The following is a 17,966-nucleotide window of genomic DNA, read 5'->3' as shown; positions in this document are numbered from 1 at the left end:
AGGATAGAGATGGCAAACTCTGATTCAAAGCCATGTTTGGGAGTCAGGAAATCCAAAATGAATATTCAAAAGAACATAGCATAAGATGTACCACATTGGGTCAGACCAAAGGTCCATCGAACCCCACTTTTTATCTCCAACAGTGGTTAATCTGGGTCACTTGTATGTGGTCTGCAGGTCCCAAAGAGTGGATCCATTTCTTGTTGCTCACCCCCAAGAATAAACAGTGGCTTTCCTAAGTCTACCTGTCTAATAATGGCTTATGGACATTTCCCCTTTTAAATCCTCTTATGCCAAATGCCTTAACCACATCCTCTGGCAACAAATTCCAAAGCTTGTGTTCTGAGTGAAAACAAACTCTCTCTCTGATTTGTTTTAAATCTTCTACCTGCTAGCTTCAGGAAGTGTTCTCTAGTCTTGATACCTTTTCTCAAAGGATAAATAACCATTCCCTATTTACCTGTTCTACCCCACTCATAATTTTATAAAACTTTTATTGTATCCTCTCTGTTGTGTCTTCTCCAGGCAGAAAAGGTCTAACCTGTTTAGTATTTCTTCATAGGGAAGCCATTCCATCCTTTTTATCAATTTTCTTGCCCTTCACTGAATGTTTTCTAGATCCATTTTATATTTTTTAGGTGGGTAACCAGAAATGCACACAGTATCAGAGCATGGCTTCACCATGGATCAATACAGAGGCAGTATGATAAGCACAGTTTTATTCTCCATTCCTTTCAAAAATAATTCCTAATATTCTATTTGCTTTTTGACTGCAGACTTCTGAACTGAGGAATGTATTGTCCTCAGTGGCTCCAATATCCTTTTTTTGGGGGGTGACTTCTAATATGGAACCCACCACTGTGCACCTAAAGTCGAGATTATTTTTTCCTATGTGCATCACTCTGCACGTGTCCACATTAAATTTTATCTGTTACCTAGATCAGCGCTTCTCAACCGGTGTGTCACGACATGTCGCGTGCTCCAGGTCTCTCCCGCTGCTCTTCCTTCCCTGCTGCTGCCGTTGCCGCCGGGCTTATCGGCATGTTCAAGCCCAGCGGGAACGGCAGCGGCACTAGAAGAAGCTGCGGCACCCGCGGCTGGCCTTTTTTTCTTCGCGCGCGCACCCCCCCCCCCCCCGTGACCCGGAACAGGAAGTGATACGCGGTGCGCGGGAAGGAGAAAGAGCCAGCCCGTGCTGCGTGGAAAAGTAGCAGCAGCATCGGCCCCCGAGCAATTGAAGCAGCCGGAAAGGAGACAGCAGCATGAGCCTCCCGCGGCCGATGGGATTCTTCTTTCTTGGCCTGCGGGGGCTAGAGGAGGAGGCTGCTGCAGCTACCATTTGTGCTCGGGGGGGGGGGGGGGGTTGGGGGTGGAAGTGAGTGAGAGAGAGAGAGAGAAGCAGCCAGCCAGCCTGTGTGTAAGTGAGAGAATGTATTTGATTGAGAGAAACTGGTCAGAGAGCTGATATGTGTGTGTGTGTATATGTGAGAGACAATGAAAGTGACTGCTCAGGGAGGTGACTGGTGTGTGTGAGAGAGAGAGAAAATGCAAGGAAGTGATAAATCTGAGTATGTGAGAAAGCATGGGCGTAAGAAGCCTGGTGTTTGTGTGTGTGTGTGTGTGTGTGTGTGTGTGTGTGAAAGAAAGCATGGGAGTGAGAAGCCTGATTATGTGAGAGAAAGCATGGGAGTGAGAAGCCTGATTATGTGAGAGAGAGCATGGGAGTGGGAAGCCTGTGTATGTGTGTGCATGCATGAGAGAGAGACTGGTTGGTAAGGTGACAGTGTGTGAGAGAGAAAGAGGCTGGTGTGTGTGAATGTGAGAGAATGTGATTCATGGAATGTGAAGCCTGTGAACCTGGCGAGCGAGCATGGAAATGAGAGAGAGACTGGTGTGTGTGTGTGTGTGTGTAACAGAGAAAGTGATTATGGGAATGAGAAGCCTGTGCATGTGAAGAGAGTGAGCATGGGAGTGAGAAACCTGTATATCTGAAAGAGAACATGGGAGTGGGAAGCCTGTGTGTGTGTGTGTATGCATGAGAGAGGTCAGGTGACTGGTGTGGTATGTGTGTGTGTACATGTGTGTGTGTACGTGAGAGAGAGAGAGAAAGTGATTATGGGAATGAGATACCTGTGCATGTGAAGAGTGAGCATGGGAGTGAGAAACCTGGGTGTGTGTGAGACACAGCATGGGAGTGAGAAGCCTGTATATCTGAAAGAGAACATGGGAGTGGGAAGCCTGTGTGTGTGTATGCATGAGAGAGATCAGGTGACTGGTATGTGTTTTTTTGTGTGTGTGTGAGAGAAAGAAAGTGATTATGGGAATGAGAAGCCTGTGCATGTGGAGAGAACAAGCATGGGAGTGAGAGACTGGTGAGTGTGTGTGAGACAGAGAAAGTGATTATGGGAGTGAAAAGCCCGTATATGTAAGTAGAACATGGGAGTGGGAAGCCTGTGTGTGTATATGGCATGAGAGAAACTGTTCAGGAAGGTGACTGGTGAGTGTGTCAAAGACTGTTTGGGAGATGATTGGTGTGTGAGAGACAGAAACTGGTCATGGGTGCATGCATGACTGGTATGGTGTGTGTGTGTGTGTGAGAGACATGGGCCCTAAGGAAGAGGACCAAGAGTATAGAGCTTAGCCTCTACTGCTGCTTCTGCTGTGTGCTACGGCCTGCATGGAAGAGGAGTAGGAGAGCTGCTGGAGGGGGTAAGTAAAGGTGGCTTTTAAAGTTTTTTTTTCTTGATTGACTGCCATTTTGATTATTTAATATTATGTGATGTGTCTGCTTTTTTTGAAATATTTTATTGGTGTTTGGAGAATTTGTAATAGTTTTTATGAGTTTTTAATTGTTGGATGTTATTCTGTTCATAGCTGTTTTGAAACATTTATTCTGCTTATTAGTATAGTTTTACAATTAATTCTGTGTGGGGATCTATAGCTGCTTGCTAGTTCTGTTTTCCTAATAAGAGGTGTATTGGTTTTTAGGGCCTGATTTAATATTTGTAGTGTTGCCTTTTCATAGATAGGGTTGCTCCTGTTTGAGTGTATTCCATAATACAGGTGTAACTGTGTGTGGATTAGTTTATGTGCATTACTACAGATCCTGGGAGTATGTTAGGTCGGTTCTATGTCTGTTACCGAGATGAGATATTTTACTAGCATGTAAGCATTTGTATCAGTCTTATTTGTTGTGTTTTCTCAAGAGGACATGCATTGGTGGTAAACTGCTGTCTTTTCATAAGTAGGGCTATTGAGCCTGGAAGTAGAAGGAGTTTGAGTTGCTGTTACTGACATGACACCAGAACCAGAATATCTTTTTTGTAGGGTGAGTTGTATGGGGAATGTCATAATTCTGCTTTACATCCATTATTGTGGGTCAGGGGGGTTCCCGTGGATGCAAACTGTACTTTTACATCTAGTCCCGTGACGATCATGGGTCAGGGTGTCATGCATGTGAGAACCATCTGTCAGGTGTGTCCCGACAGAAAAAAGGTTGAGAACCACTGACCTAGATGATCAGTTTCCAAGTTTTGCAAGGTCCTTCTGCAGTTCCTCAAAGTCTGCTTGTGTTTTAACAACTTTGAATACTTTTGTGTGAGCTGCAGATTTGACTATCTCATTTGTGGCTCCCTTTTCCAAATTATTTATGTAAATGGTAAACAAGACCATTCCTGGTACAGATCCCTAGGGTATGTTACTATTCACCTCTCCACTGGAAAAACTGACCATTTAGTCCAATTCTTAATGCCTTCTGAAAATCTTGACACACTATAATCAATGGCTCACCCTCATCTACATGTTTGTTTACACCTTCAGAAAATTCAGATTGCTGGATAAAGTAAGACTTACTTTTGCTAAATCCATATTAGCTCTTTCCCATTAAACTCTCTATATCCCTATGATCAGTAATTCTGATCTTGTGAACAGCTTCTACTATTTTGCCTGGCACCCATGTCAGGATCACTGATCCATATTCTCTCATATCACCCTTGCAGCCTTTTTAAAAATTTGGCATTACATTAGCCACCCTTCAGCCTGTAGGAAAGTGACTGATTTTAATAATAGGATGTAGATAATTAGTAACAGGTCTGCAATTTCATATTTGAGTTCTTTTAGAGCTCTAGGATGAATACCATCCAGGTTAAAATTTTGGCATTTCAAGTCTCGCCGTTTTTTGCTTCAGTTCCCCTGAATCTTAACCCAAACTTGAAATGATTCTTGCAAGTTATCTCCCCCCACATCCTTCTCAGTAAAGGCTGAAGCAGGGAACTCATTTACAAGCCAGGCGCGCATTAAGGAACTGGATTTCAGTGCTCGGTTTTTACAAACAGATACAAATGTTTAAACTCCCAATGCCATGCTATTCATCAGGAGTTAAAAAGTGTGCTTTTGGCATAGGCTGGACGCATATTTTTACCTCGGGGGGACCTGGGAAAGGAAGAGACCATACTAAGAGAGATCGTATTTACCTGGCTCTCTGGCCACAGTTAGCTGCTGCCATTTAGCTGGATAAGTTCGGACCTATCCAGCTTTGTGGCAGCGGAGCAAGAAAGATTTATTTTCTGTGGTTTTTTGTCTGCCCACATAGCAGCGCTGAAAACTTAACGCTGTCTCTGAGGCGCAGGGGTTACGTTTCCCAATGCTAACAAAATCCAGGTGAGGCCAGCACACCTCCCTGCATCGGGGAATACTACTCATTGTCCTCATTTGCATGGGATTTCCATATGAGGGAGCTAAACAGTGCTCACATTTTTTTTTCAACACACATTTTGTGAGCGTAAAAACTCCTCGCTGCATGGGCCATAAGGTTTGCGCTCACAAACTGTGCATTTAAGCGAGCGTTAAGCCGTGAGCTCAGCTGAATGCACCTTTCTGCATTGGCCTCTTAGCTTTTCTGCTAATTCCCTTTGCTCCAAGTGCTCCTCCTCCGCCCCATCATGTAATGATTCAGTTGATCCCTCATAGGCCTCTTGATGTATTTGATCAAGTTTTTATTAACAGTTTTTGCTGTTATGGCATTCCTTCTTCTCATCCTTTCTGGGCCTGCCTTATTACTCTTTCACACCTAACTTGCCAGTGCTTATCGTCTTTCCTTTTCTCCTCATTTGGATTTGCCTTCCATTTTTTTGAAAAATACCTTTTTCTCCCCGCCTTTTCTAGTCCCTTTCACCTCGCCATTTAGCCATGCTGGTATGCAGCAGACCTTTATAGGGTTAATTTACAAATCTGGTTAGCCTGGCAACCAGGTTTGTTTGAAGCAATTCTAGAATCAGACTTCACCAGCCTTCTTCTAGAAAATTTATTCTATATCCACTGTAGCCTTTATGCTGTCTTGCAATAAACAGGTCAAAAGTGCCCTAAAAAAAAAAAAAAGGCAGATGTTTCTTACAGGTCAACTCTTGTAATATTATAATGGACCAAAGTTAGCCAATGACAAAAAACTGAAGTTGTCGACAGTATACTACTTTTTAGGGGAATAGATGGTTTCTTTACTAATTTGCATTAACAGCACATTTAATGTCCAGTGCACTAGAAGGCTAAAAAGCCTGTTTTGGCAGTAGGAAATTCAGTTTGCGTTAACCAAAAGGCCAAGCACTGAAAACGTAACGATTCCTCCTCCGGTGCTGTAGTTCAACATTTACATTCACGTTAGAGGCCCTGATGTCTTCACGCCTCTACACAATGCTTACCTCTTCAAATCATGTATTTCTAGTTCATGAGGTAGGAGAGAGAGCTCTGCTTCCTGCTGCTAGCACCAAAATCAAATGGCACCAGCTGACCTCATACCGTACTCTGTCCCAGAAGATAAGAGCTGCGAGTAATGGTGATTGTCTGCTGGGTCATGCCAGGTCACCAACGTGGAAGCTTTTTGAATGTTCACCGGTTCGCAGGGCTGCTGAGAGGGAGGGGGAGGTTCTCCATTGGGAAATTAGGGCCTATTGGACTCTGTTTTTTATGGCAGGTGGGGGTGGGCATTGGGAGCTGCATTGGGTTGAACTACAACAAACTTAACTAATCTCCAGCTGTGTAGTTAAGTTTCAGGTTTCCTGGCAGCTAAACACAAATCACATTACTAAATATAATTTGTGCTAACCCTTTATGAATATCAATGAGCTGCTTGGCATGCGTTTGCATACTATGCAGTCTATTTAAATATTTTTGCATTATGCTAGTGTGCTGAAGTTTGTTCCTTCTAAGTAAGTAGACAGAGGAAGATAGATAAGATAAAGAAGCTTCAAATGTATATTTAGAGGCCTCTCAAGGTAGCAACCAAGGAAACTACAAGTCCCAGCAGTTAGGGAAAAAGCAGGGCTATAGGTGTGGGATCCTGAGGAGGTGGGTGAGCTGGGAACCACTGACACACCCCGCAACAAGAATGAGGTAAAAAGAGAGTGACAGGAAGTGAGAGAGTCAGACCTTTTTGCTAGCTACTGTTTAAAGAATTGTTTGTTCTGATATTTGGGAAGCTGGAAGGGTTTTCTTGCTTGTTGATTGTGACTATTTAAATGTGCCTGAAGCAGAATTTTCTCTGGGAGGGTTTCCCTCTGGATATCTGACTGTGCCTAGAGCAGTCATAAACCACTGGAGTTTGGGAAGCTGACGGTTTACTTTGCTTATGGACCATTTGTACGTAACTGTGGTGGAAGTGGCTTATATAACTCTCAGGACAGGCCATGTGGCTGCCCGTGGACTAGCAGTATGTCTGACGGGGCCTATGCCAGGAACTGAGGGGGGCTGGAGCTGCTGAAGTGTGAGAGAGTAGTCAGAGTTTTTGGTTTAAAGGCTATGAATGTTCTTGCGTTCCTTACTGAGAATCTACGAAAAGGGGCATAGCTGTCATAAACCGGAGTTTATTCGCCTATACTGCAGAGGAAGTTCCAGCTGTAGACCTGTGCAATACTCAACAAGCAGGAATCTTCAGAGCTGGAATTTTCTGTATTACTGCACTTCAGTCAAAATTAAAGTAGGGGTTTCCAGTCGTGGGAGTAGATAAATACATTTTAAGAGAAAAGCATGAGCCTTCTCCTTTAATGAACATGGTTACAATGCCAACAATATCTAGCTACTATTTAAAGTAGGCAAATGCAAAACTGAAATACAAAGCCCAGGTGGTCCTCTCTTAACCTTATCCTAAAAATCAACCATCAGAGGTCACTGAATTTTCTTATGTACACTAATGTCCGGTATAACTGATTAGGCTGTCCCATATATCGGTGATAGCCTTATTCTTATTAATACCGCTTTATAATTTTTTTGTTATTTTATAATGCAATACATTTCTTCTTATTATCCATTAGTGATTTCCCTTAGCCAAAGTTTTAGTTGGGTTTATGCTGGTGTAGATATAAATTAGCTCTCTCTTACGCGGTCTCCATCTCTAAAGTTATCATTTACTTAACTTGGATTTAAGAGGAGATTGTCTTCTCTCTTGTGAAAACCATATATTGTAACAAGAATGGAGCCGTCAGCCCAACACTGACAGTGTTTCGACCATCCCGTCTTCCTCAGGGACTAAGAGAGATTTTTGCTGTCTTTGTATCCTTCTTATTCGACAGCTCTGTGGCGTTTAATAAGGATACAGGGACAGTCCCTGAGGAAGACGGGATGGTCGAAACACTGTCAGTGTCGGGCTGACGGCTCCATTCTTGTTACAATATATGGTTTTCACAAGAGAGAAGACAATCTCCTCTTAAATCCAAGTTAAGTAAATGATAACTTTAGAGATGGAGACCGCGTAAGAGAGAGCTAATTATATCTACACCAGCATAAACCCAACTAAAACTTTGGCTAAGGGAAATCACTAATGGATAATAAGAAGAAATGTATTGCATTATAAAATAACAAAAAAATTATAAAGCGGTATTAATAAGCATAAGGCTATCACCGATATATGGGACAGCCTAATCAGTTATACCGGACATTAGTGTACATAAGAAAATTCAGTGTCCTCTGTTGATATTTAAAATGCAAAACTGAGCCAAATTTATCTTTACATTTTAAAATCACAGCCAGTGGCAGGAATACTAATGCAACTTTCACCAGTCCTACTTACAGAAAAGGTTTGTTAGTACGGAGGAGAAAAACCTTTGCCCCCTGCCCCCACACTTTTTTTAAATCTTGCTATTTTTTGCTCCACCCGTGCATTTCTAGGGCCTTTTGCCAGCATGAGAGCTAGAGAGGCACTTCCCGTGAGGTGCGCCCGCAGAGCCACCCAGCCGTCCTCTCGCCCTGCGCGCGCCATCGCTGTGGTGTTCCTAGGCTCAGCGAACCCCTCCCCCGACGATGCTCCACAGCGCGTAGCCTGCGGCACCAGGGCCTGATAATATTTTAATAAATGCAGGGCTCACCTTGTGCAAGGAGCACGATTCCACTCACGATGATGATTATAACGATAATCATTTTAGCACCGGTAAAAAAGTTTTGAACGTAGCTGCCCAGCTTCACGCTGAATGAGTTAACCGCCACGATCGTCACTGAAAGAGGAAAAGCATTAAGAATGAAGAAAAGATTTTTGTGTTTTGCATTTCTGAGTGTCTTGGGTTTTACCGTTTCACAATCATGGTTTATCATGATGCAGATACATGTAATACAGTTCGGATAGTATTTTCAGAAATTTGTGCAGTCATATTAGAAAACATAGTGTGGCCAAAGTATTGTCCTTAAATCAAGCCCTAAGGATTTATTCTCACTTTCACTTTTGGCTAAATCCTTAAAGGTTCAATTCACCAAACATCAGATATTTGGGTCTTCCTACTTAGCAAGTGTTATAAAAAATTTAAAAAAATAGTACGGGGCAAGCAAAGATCTATTTTACAGGACAGAAAACAAAGGACACCCAAGCAGTGTCACCAGCACCGATCACCCACGACTGCAGGCCCAGCCCACCAGGGGTTGGTAACCCACACACTTAGGCATCATCTGTTCACTTCCAAGCGGCCTGGCCAGAGCTGGAGTATCCTTTTGGGCACCCTCTTTGCCATATAGCTCTCGTCATCCTCTATTAGAAGAAAATAATGAACGTTTCTTTCTTCCCATAAAAAATTATTGAAGGCAGAAGATGTCAGGAACGAGATTTTAAAAGGTTCTGTTTCTGGCTGCTTTTAAAGAGACAGTACCAATGGCTCCCAGCACGCCTCAGTATTGCCCTGAGAGAATAAGCAGTGGCATTGGCCCTGCTCCCTCCCTGTCCCATGGTATCTTTTGAGGCAGAGAACAACCGCATCTGATGCCTGAAAATGTTAGAGTGGACGGTGCTATTGTGAGGGCAGTGCTTCAAAGCTCAGTAAACTGACCAGTTATATTTTTTGCTCATTAGAAATGAAGGAGTTCAATTTCGTGAACCTCTGCAGACTGAGCAACTGAAAAGCCTCTCGTCTAACCCTGCCAGCAGTGAAACGCACAGCCATTTTTAATGTACTAATATTTGCAACGCAAACGGCACATAATGCGTAGTGACGCAGTTACGCACTAACATTTAGTGTAACGTGACTCCATTTTGGAATAATAATTTGTATTGTATTAATACGAACGCCGCTGTAAAATGTCTAACACGTCAATTAAATGACGAAACAATAGTCTGATCATAAGCTACACCTACTAGAGGACCACGCTAGCTAATGCTTGTTCAGCAGTTTGTAAATTGTTTGTTCAGCAAAAACCAGAACGCATGTGTGAAAGATAAGAGTTGTAAAGTGCATAAAAGTTTGCTCCTAAGGGGGCGTGGCATGCAGTTGTACTGAGCCTTTGTCTTAGCTGCATCTTGCTGGCAATAAAAGTCTATCTTTACGGATCAGTTGTCTGAGCCTCCTTACTGACTAAAAAGAGACGGTTACATTTGGCGAGCCAGCCAGGAGGTACCGGGGACGCTATTTTAGCCCCCCAGTGGGTCCGGTAGTTTGGTGGCGGAGCGATCCCCCAGACGTACCTGGTGAGTGGCCACCGCTGAGTTCAGCGATCAGGTTTCTGAGGGGACCGTTCCACAGAAATTCTTCTGAGACCTCTGGGCTGGTGATCCGGGAAGAAGGCTTTCGTGACGATCGGAAGACCCCTGCAGGCGAGTATTATGGGAACGGTGGAATGAGATAAGAGTAGATAGGAAATAACCGGTCCATCCCCGAGTGGACCGAGGGGGCTTTGATCACACCCCGCGCAGTGTTTTAGTAGGAATTTTGTTCCGAAGACCACGCGCATAAGAGAAAAATTATAAGTGAAGTATATAATAGCGGGAATAGGTTTCTTGTTGTGTGAAAGAGAGTGAATGGCCTCGCAGTTCTAGTCGGGGCAATTGTGACCCTTTTGTGTCTGACGGATACGGACCCCTTACCTATCCGTCTTCCCTTCCCTCCTTTGTCTGTGATTCTATCCTAATGGGAGGGGGCTATTCAACTCCACTAAAAGTCATGACGAAGCACTATAGTGAAGTGTTCGACAGACGAAAATGTACGAAACCCGGAATGATTCAGCGATGTACCCATAGGTGGCCCAGTTTGTGTGTAAATTGGCCTCCGGCAGGAACTTTCAATTTCCAAACAGCCACAAGGGTCCTGAATATAGCGCTGAAAGAAGGGAATCCGGGTTGCCCTGAGGATATACCGTATATAACTGCTTGGCTTGCAGTCATTGAGAATCCACCGTCATGGGCAAAGAAGTTAGTGGAGGGAGCCGCCCTCGTAATGGTAGCTCAGGTGCACAAAATGGGTGACCGGAAGTCCCCAAACCGGAAGAGAAAGGGACAGGCGGCCATATTGGGAATCAAAGATCAGGCGTCATCTGCGGCGGCCATGTTTGTAGTGCAAGGGAATTCAGAGACTCAAGAAAAAAAAGTTAAACCCCTGCCGCCCGCAGTACTGTCCGATGCGGAACATCTCTTGCCGCCCCCATATGCCCCTAGTTGTCCTCAATTGTATCCTGCGCCACCTGGTCCCTCAGCCCCCGCCAATGCACAAGCTGATCCTAGAATAGCACCGATTCCCGAAGTGCGGCTTGAAGCGGCGGCAGCAAAAGCTGAAGACGGCGGCGAGTCGTCCGTGTCAGACGGCACTCGCAGTAAAACCCAAGCCGCAAGTTTGCAACTACCAATCCGGGAAAAATCCACTGTAGTTCCCGTGGTTCCGACTGAAGAAAACGAATATCGCACTACGCAAACAATAAAGTTATTTACCTACATACCTTTTACATCCAGTGATCTCTTTAACTGGAAACAACTTGGCCCTTCTTACGCTGATAAACCAGATCAGATGATAGATTTTTTACGAGGAATTTTTGCAGCCCATAACCCCAACTGGGCAGACATTCGGCATCTAGCCTCCATTCTTTTCACCACTGAAGAACGTCGACAAATACAATTAAATCTGGAAGAGGCAGCTCGATTAGGTGCTGGGGCAGATGGTAATCCTGATGAAGCAGTAAAAGCACAAGCCCCGGTTGCCGATCCCAACTGGGATTTCCAGACCGCAGCAGGGCGTGAGCGCATCGCCGCTTATCAAACCGCGTTTCTTGAAGCTTTAAAGAAAGGGAAGAAGAAAGTTGTGAACATGGGAAAAATCCAAGACGTGGTGCAAAGGAGAGACGAGACCCCTGGAAACTTTTTGGAGCGGTTGATGGACGCATACCGGCAATACAGTCCATTTGATCCAGAGGATTCCAAAAATCAGTCCATCATAGTGATGAGCTTCGTCGGACAATCCTGTCCAGACATTCGCCGGAGGTTACAAAAATCGGAAGGATTTGAGGGAATGTCTATCAGCCAATTAAAAGCCATGGCCGATAAAGTATATGTAAACCGAGAACCGGACGGAGACAAGTAGGAAAAGAAGGAAAGTAGAAAGTTAAGAGAAAGTGTCAGTCTGTTAGCCGCAGCGTTGGAAGAAACTAATTTCGGGAATTCGTCCAGGCACTATACTGGACCCCGAGGAAGAGGCAGGGCGCCCTCTAGAGGGCCGCCAAGAGGACGAGCAAATAGAGGAGGATCGTTTAGAGGTGGAAGAATGCCGTTAGGAACCAATCAATGTGCATTCTGCAGACAAGAAGGACACTGGAAGTCTGAGTGCCCGGAGGCCCTGCAAGCGAAACAGGAAGGATATACTCCGTCCAAAACTAAGGAAGCTGAATGGCAAATGACCGTAGGTGAAACTTCCGGCGAGGACAGTGAAGCATGACTAGACAAGGGAAACCTTCCCCTTGATCCTTTGGTGGAAATAAAAGTAGGGACTGAAACATTCAAAGGATTGCTAGACACGGGGGCGCAAAGATCTGTAATGACCACCGCTATCACCACGCCCACTTCAAAGAACATCTCTATAGTTGGGGCCTCTGGAAAGCCACTAATTGCTCCCTTTCTCCAGAAACGACAGGTTCGAGTAGGAGGACAATTAGTGTCCCACCAATTCCTTTATGTCCCGGGATGCCCAGTACCACTCATAGGGAGAGACCTTCTTTGTAAATTAAGAGCTAATTTACAGTTCGAGTCCACTGGTGAAATCAAGGCATCTTTCGCTGATAATCCAGTCTCTCTCATTTGTCCACTCCAGGAGGAATGGAGACTACATCTTCCTATAGTTGAGCAAATTACTGAACATCGATATGAAGACAACACCCTTCTCAATGAAAAACGAAGACAGCTAATGGATAGCGTGCCTAAAGTGTGGTCCGAACAGAACCCGGGGGGAATAGCCGTCAATGCTACCCCTATTTGGATCGAGATGAAACAGAATGCACAGGTGATTAATCAACCTCAATACCCCATTCCATATATGGCCAGGCAAGGAATCCAGATACACTTGCAGAGACTGTATGATTTGGGCATTCTTCGGCGAATCCGATCTGCTTGGAACACCCCTTTGTTGCCCGTAAAGAAACCTGGTTCTACTGATTACCGACCAGTACAGGATTTACGGAAGGTGAATAATCAAGTAGCAGATCTAGTAGCCCTCGTACCAAATCCATATTCAATCTTGGCTCAAGTTTCCCCTGCATCAAAGTGGTACAGTGTCATTGATCTCAAAGATGCTTTCTTCTCCGTCCCAGTAGCGGAGGAATGTCAGAAGATTTTTGCCTTCACATGGGAAAATGCGCACACTGGAATAAAGCAGCAGTACACATGGACTCGCTTGCCTCAAGGGTTCAAGCACTCACCTACGTTGTTTGGTGAGCAACTGGCAAAAGACTTGAAGATGTACCAAGTCATGTATGGGCCAGTGATACAGTATGTGGATGACCTTCTGTTGTTTCGAGAAACGTACCTCGAATGTGCAGTAGCCACCCTCCACTTGCTAAAGACGTTGTACTCCAAAGGATACCGTGCAAGCAAAAAGAAGGCGCAAATTTGTGAATTGGAAGTGGAATATTTGGGCTTCCAAATTCGTGAAGGCACTCGGTGTCTTGGAATCTCTCGTACTAGTTCAATACGAGGTCAACCTGTACCCACTTGCAAGAAAGAGCTCCGAGCGTTCCTTGGAGCTGCAGGATACTGTAGACTGTGGATCGCTAACTATGCAGTTATTGCCCAACCCCTGTACGACAAGTTGCGGGGTAAAGAATCAGAGTCTCAAACTTTTCAATGGGAAGGACACGAGCTAGCAAGCTTACGTCAACTGAAAGACGCCTTGATTGAACCCCCTGCTCTAGGGCTGCCTGATGTAATGAAACCATTTCATCTATACGTCGATGAAAAGAAAGGAATGGCCATAGGGGTATTGACTCAAAATCTAGGCTCGTGGGAACGACCTGTTGCATATCTGTCAAAAGGAATGGACAATGTTGCAAAAGGATGGCCAGGTTGTCTTCGAAGCATTGCGGCTGCATGCTTACTAATTCCAGAGGCAGTCAAATTAACTTTTGGTCAAACTCTGAATGTAACAACTCCTCACACCATTCAAGGACTGCTAGAAACCCATGGACCAAAATGGATGACTAATTCACGTCTTGTAAAGTATCAAGCTCTGTTGTGTGAAACTCCCGAAATTCAAATACAAGACAGTAAGAATTTGAATCCTGCAACCTTACTCCCAACTCCCACTCTAGTTACTCATAAATGTGAGGAAATCATGGCTACAGTACATTCCAGCCGACCTGATCTACGCGACCAGCCCTGGCAGGGAGCATGGACTTTATTCACTGATGGGAGTAGCCAGGTCATAAATGGACTTCGGGTCGCTGGCTATGCCGTGGTTTCTGAAGATGACATCATCGAAGCTGAGCCCCTACCCCCGGGGACATCAGCGCAAAAGGCTGAGCTAATCGCTCTCACTCGAGCTCTACAGTTAGCAGAAGGAAAAATTGTAAACATCTATACTGATTCTAAATATGCTTTCCTTACCATCCAAGTACATGGAGCCTTATACAAGGAACGAGGATTTCTAACTTCTGAAGGGAAGCAACTAACTAATGCATCCGAGATACACCAATTATTAAATGCCGTATGGGCACCAAAAAAGGTAGCTGTTATGCATTGTAAAGCCCACACAGGGAAATCAGATCCCATCGCAAAAGGAAACCAATGGGCAGACAAAACAGCGAAAGAAGCAGCACGTGCACATTTATCACACATCTCGGCCACAACGTGTCCACTTTTACAATTTCCGACTGAAATCCCTGCCTATTCTATGGAAGAAAATGATTGGGCTGAGACTGAGCAATTCCACCAGCAAAATGGGTGGTGGATTCTGCAAGATGATCGAGTATGGATACCTGAAGCATTAGCTTGGACTATTGTCAAGGAAGCCCACAACAAAACCCATCTTGGTCGAGATGCCTTAACGAAACTATTGGGGAAAACGTATTACATCAACCGCATCACTCAGTTGACTAAACATGCAATTAATCAATGTGTCACATGTGCAAGAAACAATCCCAGAAATGGACCTGGTCCTGCTCCAGGACATATCGTGCGAGGGACTACACCATTTCAAGTTTGTCAAATCGACTTCACCCACATGACTCCCTCAAAAGGATATAAAGCAATGCTGGTGGCTATCTGTACTTATACTGGATGGATCGAAGCCATACCAACACGAACTGAAACTGCCAAAGAGGTAGTGTCTTTGCTTCTTCATCAAATCTTACCACGATACGGATTACCAAGGCAAATAAATTCAGACAATGGACCAGCTTTCACCAGCGAAATCACACAACAATTGAGCCGAATTCTGGGTGTTAGATGGCATCTGCACTGTGCGTGGAGACCCCAGAGCAGCGGAGCCGTTGAACGAGCTAACCGAACTCTGAAAAATCAGATGGCTAAACTGTGCCAAGAAACAAAGATTAATGGCCAGACATCCTACCATTAGCTTTCCTACATGTCCGATGTAGTCCAAGAAAGTCTGGTCTGACACCTTATGAAATGATGTATGCAAGACCTCCACCCCTTCCATCTTTTCCTGAGTCGCTGCAGATACAAGGAGAGCTGTCTCTTAGTAACCAACTTAAAGGACTACATAACACAGTCATCGCCATCCAGAACTATACATGCGACATTGAGCCACTAGTCTTGCTAACACCGACTCATCCTTTCAAAATCGGAAATTCTGTGTGGGTAAAGGACTGGGATGAATCAGACTTCCTCAAACCTCGATGGAAGGGGCCATATACCGTGTTATTAACCACTCCCACAGCTGTGAAAGTCGATGGATGCCCTTCATGGATTCACTGGAGTCGACTAAAACCAGCTGCCTCCAATTGGCAAGTCTCCAGGATTGGGGACCACAAATTAAAATTCACTCAAGGCAGGCACAGAGTTAGTCCTGGGTAGAAGACTTCAGTAACTTGCTACAGAATATTAACGTGTACATTTCTTTCCTTCCTTTCAGACTCGTTACCTTATGAAATCAACTGTCCTACTTGCAAGGCAATGTGCCAGACACCTACTTCACAGATTCTAAAAATGGGGAGTCGCCCCAAGCTACATTTCCAGACCTACGCAGCCTCTAACTTGTACCCTCAGCTGGCAAGACTTCTACAAATTTTACTACTGATCTCCTGCACATCAACTACATCTCTTATTCTGCCCCTGAGCAAGAATTGTACAGAATGTATCAAACTAATACGTACCACAACTCAAGATGGATTTCAAATTGTCTCTACAATTATACACCAATCTCAACCTCCTACTTCATGTGCAACACAACCTGCTTGTGCATTGAATACTACTCAAGGATATCAGTCATTTCATCGATGTCTAGAGGGTGACAAAGTCATTTGTCATACACCAACCACTCCTAAGTACTATAACGTTACCCTCACTGCCGGGTTGCCAAAAAGCTATACCTCCAGCATTATCCCAGAAGGCAAAGGAATCTTGTACTATATCAACTCCCTTATGGGAGGCGGATCTAGCGTTACAATCAACTTCGATGCATGTGAAGCAATTGGTAAACATCCAAACGCAATCCATTGTGGATCTCAATCCTGGAAAGCTTCATACGTTTACAACCATAAATACCTCTGTCCCTACAATCGAGCAGCCAATCCATCCAGCTGGATACCGTGTGGGGGGGACCTGACTCTGTCCGGTTGGGCCCTGGTCTGCGACTACACCGGAGGAGGCTACCATGGCTGCCACGGAATAGGCAGATTATCTGCAGTAACTGGAAACATTGTGTCATTGCAATGGCCAATAAGAAGTGAAGGATCCCCCTGGCAAGATACTTGGGGATTTGGTATCGACGGAACTGGAAAAGATCCCATGACTTACATTACCATCACACAGCGGAGAGACAAACCCCGTCCAATCATCCACCAAACCACTGTGGTTGGTTATCAATCCTTCTTCGATGAAATATCTCATGTGACCGAAGAATTGAAGAAACACACAATTTCACATCAAGCAAAGAATATGTTCGTAAATTTGGCTGAGAACATAGCTCTCTCTCTAGAAGTAAAAAATTGCTTTGTATGTGGAGGTACAAGGACAGGAGAGCAATGGCCTTGGGAAGCCAAGGAGATATTCCAATCAGACCTCGATGTCCTGAATACAACTGTAACGTATAAACGGAAAACTAATCCATATGAGTGGGCTCTCCAGACTGACGTGATTGGCAGACGATGTATATCTCGACAACATTCACGTATATATACTATCTCTGTTGGAAATTCACCATGTACAGGGGTTCTCACTGCTAACCTAACCAACCACACATGGTGGCAGACCGAAAATTCTACCATGCCCACTACCTTTTGGACTGAATTAACTTTAAACAAAACATGGACTGCTGCAGGATTGCCCACTACCACCTTCGCCGCTCCAGATGGATATTATTTTGTTTGCGGGCGAAGGGCTTATGAACAGTTGCCCACACACTGGTATGGCACCTGCTTCTTGGCAACAATCCGACCAAGCTTCTTTCTCTTACCAATTACTGCTGGAGAAACGTTAGGAGTCCCGGTGTACAGTCCCATGAAACCGAACAAACGTCGTCGAAATAACAAAGTTTCTATTGGAGACTGGAAGGACCAGGAGTGGCCTCCAGAAAGAATAGTTCAATATTATGGCCCTGCCACTTGGGCTGAAGATGGTTCTTATGGATATAGAACCCCAATTTATATGCTAAATCGTATTATCCGATTACAAGCAGTATTGGAACTCCTGACCAATGATTCTGCCTTGGCTCTCAACATCCTTGCCAAACAAAACACAAAAATCATCACAGCTGTTTACCAAAATCGCTTAGCATTGGGCTACCTCCTAGCCCAGGAAGGAGGTGTGTGTGGAAAATTTAATCTCTCTAATTGTTGTTTACAGGTGGATGACAAAAGTAAGGTCATCGAAGAGATCACTGATCGAATGGTACACCTAGCCCATGTTCCTGTACAGACGTGGACAGGAGTTCTTGACTGGACAGCCTCCTTGCCTAATTGGCTCACCTCGATTCCAGGGCTGAAGGAACTCTTCATTCCTTTGCTGTTTCTTATCCTAACCTGTATTCTATTTCCTCTTTGTCTACCTCTTATTTTCAGGAATTTACGCT

General features: G+C 44.5%; 1 protein-coding gene across 1 annotated transcript in view; it reads right to left on the bottom strand.

The window, feature by feature from the left end:
* The window catches only part of SLC7A9 (solute carrier family 7 member 9), a 117,895-nt gene that overhangs the window by 41,423 nt on the left and 58,506 nt on the right, over positions 1 to 17,966 (bottom strand). Inside the window, exon 7 of the mRNA XM_029608405.1 lies at positions 8,352 to 8,477. Within this exon, the coding sequence (XP_029464265.1) occupies positions 8,352 to 8,477 (126 nt within the window). The remainder of the gene's footprint in view (positions 1 to 8,351; positions 8,478 to 17,966) is intronic.

The sequence above is a fragment of the Rhinatrema bivittatum genome, chromosome 7 (assembly GCF_901001135.1).
Source record: "Rhinatrema bivittatum chromosome 7, aRhiBiv1.1, whole genome shotgun sequence".
NCBI classification, from domain to species: Eukaryota; Metazoa; Chordata; class Amphibia; order Gymnophiona; family Rhinatrematidae; genus Rhinatrema; species Rhinatrema bivittatum.
Note: the sequence above shows the minus strand (reverse complement) of the source record. Positions and strands in the feature narration are given on the sequence as shown.